This window comes from Camelus bactrianus, chromosome 30, assembly GCF_048773025.1.
Source record: "Camelus bactrianus isolate YW-2024 breed Bactrian camel chromosome 30, ASM4877302v1, whole genome shotgun sequence".
In the NCBI taxonomy this organism is placed as follows: Eukaryota; Metazoa; Chordata; class Mammalia; order Artiodactyla; family Camelidae; genus Camelus; species Camelus bactrianus.
This window is the reverse complement of record NC_133568.1, coordinates 13,905,000-13,918,383: the sequence shown is the minus strand read 5'-3', so window position 1 is coordinate 13,918,383 and position 13,384 is coordinate 13,905,000. Positions and strand designations below refer to the sequence as shown.

The window sequence follows — 13,384 nt, the reverse complement described above, 5'->3', positions numbered from 1 at the left end:
TACTTGGGCTGCTTTCGCCTTTTGGCTGTGGTGAATAATGCTACTATGAACATGGGTGTTCCCTGCTTTTAATTTCTTCTGGCTCTATGCCCAGAAGTGGGATTGCCGGATCGTCTGCTCATCTATGTTTAGATTTTGAGGAACCACCATACTGTTTTCCACAGCTGCTGCACGAGTTTACATTCCCACTAGCGATGCCCAAGGGTTCCAGCTTCTCCAGGTGCTTGGTGATCTTAAACACAATTTATTTTCTCTTTAGGTGGAATGATTATGCATTGAAGAAGTTGGGAAGAGCTACATGACCTTTAAAGCCCCACCAGTCCTGTCACTGGCGATGCCTTGGCTTCAAGCAAGCTCACTGCGTAGTTCTCTGCTTGCCCAAAAGAGTTGGTAAAACTTTTATTAATACATGATTTTCTCTTAAAGAATGTATTACATGCCCAATTTAATCCTTCAATTAATACAGCAATATATTATTCAATGCATATGTGTGTCCCCATGTTCTGCTGTTGATCCTGTAAGAATGAAGTATTTGGTGGATGGAGAGAGTATTGTATTTGGTGTTGGTGTGTTGAAATGGGAGCAAAAACAGTGGAATCTTTGCCTTGAGGTTAATTCTCTAAAAACAGACCCTGACGTGAAGATTAGTGTAAAGGTGATTTACTATGAGGTGCTCCCAGGAGAAATCACTGGAGGAATGGAGGAAGAGGGAAAGAGAGGGGGGCAAGCCAAACGTGGGTACCGTATCTAGGCTGCAGTGCTGTGGAGCAGTGTCTCCTCGCAGAGAGTCACTTGGGCTCAGTCCTGCAAGGGAACTCTGGAAATAAGTTGGCTTATACCTCAGAGTTGTCACAACCAAGGGCATGGGAGCTGGACTGTTTGTCAGTTATTGGTAAGATCTGATCTGGAATTTCCACCTTTCCTGTGTATGTTGGCAAAGCAAGTTCTGGCAGCCCGAGGCAGCCCTTCACCAGACGTGGGTATTGGCTGCTGGGATAGAAAGCACGCTGGGCATGTGCATGAAAATGGCAGAAGCATGAAAATGGCAGAAGCATCCAAAGTGATGTGGACTGACAGCCTCTGATGCAGCTGTCAGAAAAGGCAACACGGATCCTGAGGGTAAGGACAGACAGCAGGGGTCAGGGTCGTGTGCATGCAGTACCAGACATTGCATAGAGAGACCATGAAGAAAGAACTTTGTATCAAAACTTTATTTATTAAACAAAAAAATGCACCATTGGAATAACATTTCTATAAAAAATGAATATGAGACTGTTCTACAGTGATTACAAAACCCCTTTTTCCTCGTGTAGTAGTATACAAGATCCTGTGTAGAAACAGTCATTGTTTTAAACTGTAAGCAAGCCTCCTTTCTCATAGAACAAGATTTACACTTAAATATTGCGGTCGCTAGTCTAACTTGGTTAACAACGCTAGAGTCTGACAATGTGAAGAAACTCTTGGGAGGCGCAAAATACCTTTTCTTCTTTTTTTTAAAAGGCATCTTGTCGCCACAAAAAGTTTCTTTTTCCACTAAGGCTAGTCAAAGCTGTAGTATACCCATTTCTACCAAATAAACCTACCACCCGCTAGCACACTCACGATCTGAATGGCAAAGCCCTTTGAGAGAACGAGGAGCACTGATCTGTAAAATGCTATCAGCATGTTGTGGGTTTGGTGTTCTCCTGTCCGAGCGACCCGGAAGGGGAGAGGGCTGCGATGATGGAGGGTCAGTGGAGGGCTTTGCCTCGGCGTGTCCTCACACTCAGCAGTGGACAGTTCATTTCCAAAGCGGCCCCTCTGAGATACGGAACACTGCAGCTTTAACAGCCATGCCTAGATTCCCAACCAGATCTCCCTTTGTATCATAAATTATCCAAAAAGAAGCCACTCTAAATAATAAATTAAATATTACTTATAAAAAGTACACCCCGGACCCACCCGCCCATCCCCCCAAACAAGCTGACAATTCACAAAGTTCAGAATTGTCAAGTTTACCCTACAGTAATAAAAAACAGCATTTCTCCTCCTCCCCAACATTCCTTTCTCGCATCTGAAAATACACTTTCAGCGCACGGTGAGATCCCTTGGCCCATGCATCTGTGTTTACGACATCTGGTAGAGTTCTCCTGTTGCTTCTCCACCGAACCAAAAAAAACCACAGGGTGACAATGTACAGAGGCTCTCTACTGAGAGCAGAAGAAGACATCCTTCAGAGAGTGCACCTGGAAGTCCACCGAGTGAGCAGCACCCAACGGTGGCAGCGGAGCCCACGGCCGGGCGTGGCGTCTGGTCTCTGTATTAGCTCACTGACTGAGACCTTCGGGCATTTCTGTTCAGAATCAGTACCTTTTGGCAGCAGGTATTTGAATAGCAAGTAACTCTGGGGCATGGGAGCACATACTTCCTAATGGAATAGGATATCATACAAAACATCTATGGTTTTTCCAAAGTATCTGATTTAATTTGAAACATGGAAATCAAGTGAAAAGCTTTTCTGTGCACTATTAAAGTGATTTCTGAAAGTTACCAGAGAAGTACAAATTATGAGTAAAATGTTGCTTTGAAAGTAATTTAAAAAAGAGAGAGATTGCAGATTTGAGTGTATCACTGCTCTGCAGTTCGAGAATGTTGTGGGCTCTGTGTTGTGTTTATGGGTTACAGACAGGCCTGGACACTAACCTCAGGTCTTAGGGATGGTCTGCGGTTGGATGAAGATAAACTGGTTGAGGAAGGGAATGCAGCCTTGTTCCACATCTATTTTAAAGTCTTGAGGACTTTGTTTTTCATAAACACACCTAAAACTAAGAAACTTTTCTCTTTTTCTCTCTCATGAGCTAGAAATGGATATTCTAAAACTACAAGAAGTCAGAGTCCGGGACACCATTTCATCTAAAAGGTAAGGTGATCTCTTATAAGTGACTTTTCTTTTTTGGTTAGAATTATAGTCTGGCAGCCATGTATGATTACATTTGTTACATTTAGAGAAGACCTTGAGACATTGAAACAAAGTCAACAGACAGATGGATCCCAAGGGTGGCTAAGAGTGAGCAACCATCTTTAAGCACAGACTAGGAAGGCTTCCAGAAAGACCTGTACTTCGATTATTTATTGGAAGAGCCAATGAGTGCCAAACGTTGCCATTTTAAAATGTTGTCTGGAAGTGACACACTAATGCTGGACGGCTCTCCATTTGTAGCTCTTAACCAATGCAGAGGACTGAACATTCATGTCATTTTGAAGAACATTTATTTCGAAGAGAATAATGTTATATCCAACTCCTCACAGGAAGCCTTAATAAATTCACCTCTTCTACCCCTGGCTCAATATGTTTCTTTTCTTTTCTTTTCTTTTTTCTCCAGATTGTTCAGTCGGGTGTGCATTCCATAATACCCAAATGTAAAGTTCCATTTAAATGTTCTCGATGTTTATAGCTCTGTCTGCTCTACAGAGAGGTAGCTGTGACTGGTTGCTTCCTGAATGTGAATCACTAAGAAATATTTAACTTTTGGCTGGGGCATCCTCCAACTGGGCTTTATACATTTGTGAGCTATCTGCATTTTTGTGAGTTTAACAAATGCAGAAATTTCAAGAGGAAAGAAAATAGCTTTCCTATCAGTATGAACTACAAAGGAAAAATACTGAACTTTTGCAAGAGGAGGCTCTTGCCTGACGGCTTGGCGCTGCGCAGGGGAGGCCTGAGCGTGCCCTGCCAAGTCTTATTTTCTTCTTTATCCAGGGAGACACGACTCCTGGCGGCAGAGCTGCTGGTTGGTTGTCAAGCATCGCCCTGCAGGAGTCAGAGAGATGTATGAGCTGAGAGAGCCCTGCACGTCATGAACTAGACTCAGAGTAGGAGCAAACTAAGGCTCTCTTGCAGTATTTACAGATTTCTTCTTGTCAAGAGATCAGGAGACTGGGAAACTGAAAAGTTACCTGTAGACTGGGGCAAGCAGTTGTGAGCACATGTGAACTGTTTGAGAGGATGGGGAGCAGAGTTGAACAGAGCCGGGGTAAAGGCATTTCATGTGAAAACCACTGGGTAAATCGCCCCAGAGTCTCTCGTGGGAATTCAAATGGATTCTACCACACAGTCCCTGCGTGGAGCTCAGACTTCCTAGCGCTGCCAATCAACAAGACAAGCCACTGGATTCGCGTCATGAGGAGAGTGTCGAGAGCGTGCATCTGCGCGTTTCAGGAGCATGAGCTGAAAACAAGTAATGCATATTTTCGTACGTTTAAAACCTGTCTCCTCAGGTCGCTGACTGAAAAGCCTAGAGGAGTCGAGAACTTTGTGAGAACGCTAGTTCTCGTGATTGTCCACATACAGCCTACAGACCGGAGGTGCGGCTCCGCTCCTGAAATCGGAGGTTTGCAGCTCTTTCCAAACCGAACAGTCAGGATGACCTTCCTGGGACGTCAGATGCCTTCAGAGAAGGTTCCTGGTCTGTGGGGATGAGAAAGGGGGAGCCATTCTAGGACCCTGAGGAGGTAAGACAAGCCAAATGAATGTTTCCTTTTCTGAGGGAGGGGTTCGTCCTGCAAGACTCAGTGGTGTGTTATGAAATGCCGTGCTCCGGGTCAGTGGAGGGCTGTTTACCTAAGCGCCGAGAAGCTGCACGGGAGGTACCTGCCCCCATAGAGTAACGTCCCAGAGCTCTTCAGAAGGACTTCAAGAAAATGTAAGCACACTGAGGAAGCACTCTTGCTGAAGGAGCAGGTTTGCAAACGGACCGGACTTTCTAATGACCCGCTTGAACAAGCCCTCTCTGACGTCAGATTTCCTTCCCGACATAAAACTGTAAAAAAATAATCTGAATTATTACTTCTGTTACAGTGCCATTTTGCTCAAAATATTTCATTCAGGGATTCATATATAATTACCCACCTAATAAAAGGAGCTATTAGGTTGTAAAGATCCTATCCCTTCCATGCTCTTTTAAAATTATGACCTACTCAAGCTTGAAATCAAAGGCAGAGCTGAAAGGAATAATTCAGCTGAAACTCTCTTATTGGGTTTTCAAGTTGCCTAACTGATAAATATGCAAACTAGCTCCCTTTTGGCGCTGCAGCTGCATAAATGGATTAACTCCAAATGCAGCTGAACATCCAGAAACTAAAAAAGGGTGCACACAAAATGTTTTTAATTTCACCTAGTTGCAAGCTGTAGATAAACATGGCAATAGAAGTTTGAGATTCTAGCTCACAATGGAGATGCGGTTTCGAAGAGCATCCACTGGGTTTAGGCTGTGTGAGAAGTGTCAGCCCCTCCACTCCCCTCTGAGTCTGGTGCAGAAGGTTCCCTTGACAACAAGGCTTGGGGGTGCCACTTCCCGACACTGCCTGCTCTCAGTCCGTGAGGACTCTGTTGGTGGAAGTGACATCACTCAAGAGAAGATACTGTTTAAAACTCCTGCTATTTCCCGTCCCTTCCTTGGGATGGGGCCTGTTCTCAGGAAGTCTGCCATTTCCACAGAGGGTTACGGGGACACGTGTGTCAGGATGTGTGGAACCGGCCACCTCACCTGGGCTGGTTGCCAAGACAACTCAGGGAAGGCTGGGATGGAGGGAGGGAACCCTTCTAGCCAGACTCCTGAGGAAGATGGCCTTGCTGAAGCTTTGAAATATCATCACAGTGTGGTATGGCACAAAAGCCACCCAAATGGAAAAGTGTCCTATTACAAGTTTAAGCACATAATTATCATGTGTCTGAGAAGATTGCATACTGTGTCCTCTTTCAGGAAGTGGACTGGTGGCTGGCAGGATGCCACTAGTTGCAGGTTTTTACGTTCCTGTTCCCCAGACATAAATGTCAACTGAGGGTGGATTTACAGATACTTGCTAACATGGGCGAATTTGACAGCCGCCTGCTGATCTCCACCCCTCGTGCAGGAACGACTTGAGTTACAAAACGTAAGCATTCACTGCCTTTCATGTGTTTACTTGTTTTTTTTTTTGTGCTGTTAGGAAAACCTCCAGTCCTTTGGTGCTATGGAGTGAGAGAGTTCCCATGGGTGCTTTGCACTTTAAAGTTGAAAACAAAAGAGTGAGCTTGCACTGATTTGCCATGGCATGGTACAGGCGGAAATAACGCACTTGCATTTAGTCAGATGAGACCTACACGGATAAGAAAATGACAGACCTCGATGAAGGAAAACAGAAGCATTTGTCATGACAGTGTGGTCACTGCAGTGGCAAAGACCCAGGACCATTCTAGCAGCTTCAGCTTTGACACTGCAGTGAGGACGTATCTTTGCTTTTGCTCAGGGACCCCACAGTCATCATTTTGAAACTCCTGATGCCTCTGAAAGAAGCGATGCTCATTCCTTCTGAACTGCTTCAGGGTCGTCCGTAACTGAGCAGTCCAGAGGGTTGACCTGTACACCGGTTAGCGTTCTCTGACACAAGTGTGCTGTTTATGGGTAACTGGTAATGCTGCCAAGGTCCCGGAAAATTCACCTCATCAATTCGGCAGTAGGCGTTAAAAGGCCGAGCCCGTGATAGCATTAAGTTGCTTCATTAGCCCTTCCAAACTCGCCATTTGTTCACTCAAATCATCCTGTTCATACACCTACAGAGAGAACGAGAGCAAAGAATTAGTGCAGGTGAATATTGATGCGGTCCTTTGGTTACGGCGGGGGCCACGTCTAATGGGTTCACTGTGTATTCTCAAGCGTGACCCAGCGGCCCAAAGCCAGGGGCTGTGCTCAGCCTACAATCATGGAATGAAGACACTGGTAGTCAGAGAGGCGGTGATGGGTGATTGTATACTATTTCGCTGACTTCATTCTTGCAATGAAGCTTTAGCGTCAGGAAAATCTTGTTTCAAAATCACGTTCTACCAATCGTTAGCTGTGTGGTCTTGGACAAGTTAGTAAACTTCTCTGATGTACAGTTCTCAACTCTAAAAAGATACTGATGATATCTATTTCACAGGAGACTCTGAGCGTCCTGTGACATATTTAGGGCCTGTCAGTATCCAGCAATCGGTACCTAGTCAATACGTTAGCTCCTCCCCTTTCCAGAGGTCAGCCCGTCAGGATGTAAATAATCCACATCACCAGGGTTCCTTTCTTTCTTTGTAACATAACGTAGACACTTTTTTGTGTGGGAACTCAGTGGGCTTGTCTGAGGATTATGACTTCAGTTTGTGTGTGAAAAAAAAAATTCTCACCCCAATCAGAATTGGCTCTGTGCATGGTTGTAAAGGTGACCTTGTGACACAGTTTGACTGGTGGATAAAATGAAGAGGTTAACATGTGGAAATCTTAGCCTGCTCTCTGTAACTCTCCCTTTCTGTGAGCCACTAGAATCGCGTCATTGGTAATACTGGATTATAGGCGTCACAGGTCCCCTGGGCACTAGCCTCGCGGATTTGGACTCAGTAGGTCTAGGAAAGGTTAGAATCTCTTCTCTTTTTAAAGCTTCCCATCTAATTTTGATGGTCAGCCAGTGAGGGAAAACAAGGTAGTGGTGTTGATTTGAGTCCCAGGTTTTCTACAGATTTGGTTTTCGAGTCTGTCTCATTTGTCCCCTGGGAATAGCAAGCTTGCCTCATTGGGTAGCTGGGAGGATCCAAGTCAGTGCTGATGAGAGGTAAGTGCCCAGTAAATGTTAGTGCCTTTTTCTCCCCCCCCCTTTTCAACACACCCTTTGTTTTGACTCATATAGACCAGCCCTACCTGATTATTCTTGGTTAGCTCATTCATTTGATGAAATTATTGAACCAAATTGAGGCCTGATTTCCAGCACTGTGTAGGCTAGGTCGTATTACTCAGTAATATGGGCAGAATATTGAATCCTGCCAAAGAAACACCTTGATCCCATGACAACACTGGAGGAGATTATATGGGGGAAATAGGCACAAAGCCCCTAAGGAAACAATACCATGAGGGATTAAACACGTTGGAAGCTGTACCTTCTTATAGGACTCTGAACATGCCCATGAATGACGTGGTCACTTACTGTGTAATCTTCAGAGCTTAACAGGGATTGAAAGTGGCCAGTCTGGCTCAAAAGACTGGCCTACATAAGAGGAGGGAGGTTGAAATGATGAATTTGGTAACTCCTTTCCCAAAATGATGTCATGGTTGTCTGGGTGGTGGTTCCTGAATTATCTAGATCTCATTGTCCAGTACAGCAACCTCAAGCCACGTGTAGCTACTGGAATTTGAACTGTGGACAGTCTACATTGAGATGTGCTGTACCTATAAGATATACATCATAATATGAACACTTAGTACAAAAAAGTCAAGTATCTTAATGATAATTTTTTATATTTATTGCATGTTGAAATGATATTTTAGAAATACTGGGTTAGATGAAATACATTAAAAATTAATCTCACCTATTTATTTTTACATCTTTTAATGTAGCTCCTAGAAAGTTTTATTTTTTATTTATTTTTATATATCAGTGTAAATAGTCTTTATGTTTTAATTGAAGTATCATTTATTTTACAATGTGTTAAATTTCTGGTGTACAGCATAGTGATTCAGTTATATATATATAACTGAATCTATATATGTGTGTGTATATATATTCCCTTCCAGATTTTTTCATTATAGACTATTAGAAGGTACTGAATATAGTTTCCTGTGCTATCTGGTGGGACCATATATAGGAGTTAGTACTAGAAAGTTTTACATTACATGTGTGGTTCCCATTATATTTCTATAGGATTATGATGATCTAGATTATTGGCCTCATCTCTGTATTTCCTTTAACATACAATCTTACTACTCTTCGTATTATACCTTTGGCTGCCATGCCTCAGAGTCAAACTTAAATGCAAAAATGGGCCACCTGATGTGATTCCTTATGAGATATGTATTATGTAAATGGCTATACTCCTAACCAAGTAGTGCATTAGATCCTTATAAATGTGAATCTTTTAAGTATACAGAAGTATGTGAATTAAATAACATACTTCTGCCAAATACTCACACCCATACACACATCTCGATTGGCTGGTGTCCAGGTAGTTAAAATATTTTGTTTGTAGTACTGAAAACAAGTAAAATCAAGAAAAAATTTACTGTTCTTTCAAATGAAGTAATTCTAGTCTGTTTCTCCATCTCCCCTCCTCCCACCAGTCCTCTGATTTTTCAAGGTATCTTATGCGTTAGATCCTCAGCCTCCTGTTAAATGTTTTTCTCTTGAATTATATTTAGAAATGCTCTGGAGTTTTCTGAATTGCTGCTTTTAGGCAAAATCTTTTAAAATCTGCATCACAATGCATTTTGAGGGAGAATGTTTGCTCTCTCAAAATTTCAGGGGTTTTTTGCCCCCCATTCATTTTCTGAGTTTTCTAATTTGACCACTTTGTAGCTTCTTCCCTGAGTTGGCAAACTTTTTCTCTCATTAAATAAACTTTCCCATCTTATTTTAATATATTGGTTCTTTCTTCTTAAATTCCTTCCTTCATGTCTTCATTTTGTATTTTCCTCTTCTCAATTCTATATTTCTAGGCTATTTTATGACTTTAAAAGTGAGATTTATGATAACTTCAGAAAACTCAGAGTGTAGCTCTGGTTACTGGAGTTTTACTTCAGGTACACCAAGGTGTTTCATCCCACTGATAGGAACACACACGCATATAAACATACATACATACATATATATATATATATATATATATATATATATATATATATATATATATATGTAAGTCACATATTCTGATGCTGTCAACTTGTATTTCTAAGATTGCCTGTAAGTCCCAGTGATTTTTTTATGTAACTAAATCCTTGCTGTCATTTTTTCCCCTTCATGCTCAGCTGCAGGAGAACGAAACGCTAAGAACAACACGGGCTTGGGGCTAATGGAGCGTGTGGCTGGCTTAGGCTGAGTGGCGCGGCGGTGCGTCCCGCGGTGCGGCGTGACCTGCGGGGCCGGCCTTACACTGGCTGGATCCTCTGCTGGTTTGGGGCTGTCCTCAGACGTTTCGGGGGCTGTTGGCACAGACACAGGAAGCAAAGGAGATCTCGCCTTTCCCGCCAGCCCCAGAGAGGCTGTTTTAACGTGAGTCTTGGGAAGAGTCGGCCCTAAAATAGAAAACACAGAGTGATGAAAGCACTGGATGAAAGCATTCTGGGGAACGCTCCCTCAAGCGTGTGAGCCGGGTCTAGTGGGCTGGCACTGATTTCAGGTTACTGTTCATTCTGTAGTATAGAGATGAATTCTGACACAACGAAGGGGCTCATTTTATTCATTTCATTTCTACTGAATCGAAGACAGATTCGGATCAGGCCTCCCCAGATGAAGCTCCGCCAGTCATGTGCAATTTCAAATCTCACTGGAAAGGGTTGCCTGGGAGCTCCAGACTGTTCGTCACACCTTGGAAAGCATCAGGTAAGCACATTTGGTGTGAGGCTCAGCTTTGGACCGGAAAGCCCTCTGCTAAACCACCTGCGTAAGCCATCAATTGTTTTAACAGAACCAAGGAATACTCGTGCAGTTAGGAGAGATGGTTGCTCTAGTCTACAGGTGAGTATTAGATGTTACACTACAGAAAAAGCCCTTTACAGCTAACCTCACAGAATCGCATTACTAATTTTCTTTTGGAAGAGAAAATTTTCTCTCCTGATCAGTATAGTGCCTCTCATTCAAATACATTCCAATGCTTGTGAGTTTCTACCAAACGACATTTCTGTCTGCTGTAAACAATGGCTGCCTTCTCTTTTGGGGTCTAAATTTTATAAAGGTGTATTGATCAGCTAGTATACCTCACACACCTAAGAACTTTGGTCATCCTCAGCACAGCAGGCACTGAGTAAAGCATCAAAGACGTTTGCCCCAGCTCTCGTTAGTGATGATATGATTCCAGCGGCACACTGTACATTTGCGGGGGGGCGGGGGAGTTGTTTTGACGACATAGTTCTAATTAATAAAAAGCTCAAAAATTATTCTACTATCAGAGAAATAGGAGATATTTGCTTACTGGGAAAGAGAGAACACAAACAACCCAGTAGGCTAGCAATTTGCTAAATGATAAATCCCCAACAAGCACTGTTTCCTCATGCCATGGCCTAGCATGTCATTCCCTTGTGTTTATATTGTTTCACTGTATTCTTAAACCAAGGAAGAAAAGTCTGCAGTTGGAGTGATTTATCACTAGAGGGTGATCTTAAGTTTTTGGTAACTCATAGAAGAGATATAGAGACAGGAGAAACAAGAATCATTTTAGGCAAAATAACACAGTTGGAGTTATCAATCCAGTCTGCTTTCAAATCCTGGAAAGCCCAACTGTGTGCTAGCCGTTGTCATCCCTTGCTCACCTAAATTAATTCTGTTTTTTCATCTATTTGTGAGGATTAAGGTGGCCAACTTCCTATAACTTGTTCAAAGAGAGCTAGCTATTATTAACATTTCATTGCCAAAACAAGCCTGGTAAGTATTCTATTTCCAGTTTCATTTATGAGGATGCTAAAATGGAGATAAATGAAATAACTTGTTTAAGTTCATGCATTTCAAAAGGGCAGGCAGAGTAAGGACCTACACCAAGATCTAACCAACTCCACAGAGCAAAATTAAGGTTTTCCTATTGATTGTGTTGATCTAGTCCATCCAAATTAAAAGAGGTTTTTGAAGAAGCAACGTGAAAGAATGTGAAATCTGGTCCAAGACTGTAAGTAACTTAAGGGTAGAAACTATTGGATTACAGTTTCTCATAGTTAAATTATGTTTGCATTTAAAGGGAAAAACAAAACTCTAATGAATTTCAGGACTGACTTAAACTCACATAAAACTTGGCATAACCTTTATAAACTTGTATTTCTTACACTATGCTATAAAACCGAAACATTTAAAAAATTAAGTAGGTCACCCTAAGCAAATAGTACAGTTTAAATTAACTTCATTAATTTAACGTGATGAAGGAGGCTGTTGGGCTAAAATGTATGAGCAGTTTTCACTAATCAATTTGTTTTTGGTTGAATCAGAGGTAAACCATTCTTCCCGAGAATGTAATGCTGGCAGGTCTTCATTGGATGGGAACAGTCATTTGTGTAAGTCTACCTCTACCCTTTTCTCTTCAGCCTTTGACTACAAACACAGTATTCCTAGAGCCAACATTGTTGTTAAACCCAAATGCAATGCAAAGGTAGGCACTGAAAACCCTGGCAGAGCAATGCCATAAAATGCCCCTCTCGATGCTCCGACTTCTGGAATTCACATTCACATTGTAGGTGATCACTTAGGTGACAATGCGAAGTTTAAAGAGGAATTTTCACACAGTGCTGGTGAACCTCGAGAGTGTACCTACTGACCTGCTGCTTTGAATTGCATCTTTTGAATTATGTTTACATTCCCCTCTAGAACGTAGAATGTTCACAATGTTCTGCTTAAACCGGAATTTAGCTTTATTGCCACGGAAAGTTTTCCTCCTAGCGCCTTGCACGAGTCACTTCTTTCTTCCCTATGTTTAGTTTAAAAGAACAGAGCAGCTGCATTTTAATAATTAACATTTTTCAGTACATACCTTTTTATATTTTTCTCCATTATAGGTTATTATTACAGGATCTTGAATAGTTCCCTGTGCTGTACAGTAAGTCCAGTCCTTGTTTATCTATTTCATACATAGTAGTTCTGTGTCTGTTCATCTCAGACTCCTCATTTATCCCTCCCCTCTTTGGTAACCATAGAAAACCATGTTTTCTATGTCTGGGAGACTGTTTAAGTTATGTCATATGATAGTTGTCTTTCTCTTTCCGAGTTACTTCACTTAGTATGGGCGTCTCTAGATCCACCCACATTGCTGCAAATGACATTAATTTCTTTTTTATGGCTGAGTAATAGTCTATTATATATATACACACACCACATCTTTGTCCAGTTAGCTGTTGATGATCACTTAGATTGTTTCCATTTCTTGGCTTCTGTAAATAGTGCTGCTACGACCATTGGGGTGTACGTATCTTTTCGCATTAGCGTTCCCTCCAGATATATACCCAGGAGTGGGATTGCTGGATCATATGGTAAGTCTATTTTTAGTTTTTTGAGGCATCTCCATACTGTCTTCCATAATGGCTGCACCAAACTACTTTCTCACCAGCAGTGTGGGAGGGTCCACACCCTCTCCAGCATTTATCGTTTGTAGACTCTTTAATGATGGCCGTCTGACTTGCATTTCTCTAATATGTGCTTGTTTTCCCATCTGTACATCTTTTTTGGAGAATTGTCTATTTAGGTCTCCTCATTTTTTAATGGGGTTGGTTGTTTATGGCTTTCTTTGTTGTGCAGAAGTTTGTAAGTTTGATTAGGTCCCATTTTAGAATTCTATCTAATGCCCTAATGTTTTGCATGTAGGGAAAATTACAGTTCTTGCTATAAAAATATATTCTAATGGTGTATTTTCTGCCTGGGATCCTAAACACTGGGGCAG

General features: G+C 42.1%; 1 protein-coding gene and 1 long non-coding RNA gene across 5 annotated transcripts in view; one reads left to right on the top strand and one right to left on the bottom strand.

The window, feature by feature from the left end:
• LOC105073941 (uncharacterized) overlaps positions 1 to 9,917 on the top strand; it is a 310,618-nt gene extending 300,701 nt beyond the window's left edge. The window contains exons 4-8 of one of the 2 annotated variants that reach the window (XR_835743.3): positions 260 to 386; positions 2,842 to 2,899; positions 4,258 to 4,491; positions 5,742 to 5,913; positions 9,780 to 9,917. This is a non-coding gene — a long non-coding RNA (uncharacterized LOC105073941). Of the gene's footprint in view, positions 1 to 259; positions 391 to 2,841; positions 2,900 to 4,257; positions 4,492 to 5,741; positions 5,914 to 9,779 lie in introns of both variants that reach the window. The other variant, XR_012503281.1, reaches the window with a different exon arrangement.
• The window catches only part of DCC (DCC netrin 1 receptor), a 985,342-nt gene continuing 972,863 nt past the window's right edge, over positions 906 to 13,384 (bottom strand). For 2 of the 3 annotated variants that reach the window (XM_010961349.3, XM_045521525.2), the window contains exons 28-29: positions 9,904 to 10,046; positions 906 to 6,571 (exon numbers count right to left, since the gene is read on the bottom strand). In XM_010961349.3, coding sequence (XP_010959651.2) covers positions 6,482 to 6,571; positions 9,904 to 10,046 — 233 coding nt within the window. In that variant the 3' untranslated portion in view covers positions 906 to 6,481. The remainder of the gene's footprint in view (positions 6,572 to 9,903; positions 10,047 to 13,384) is intronic. The other variant, XM_074355181.1, reaches the window with a different exon arrangement.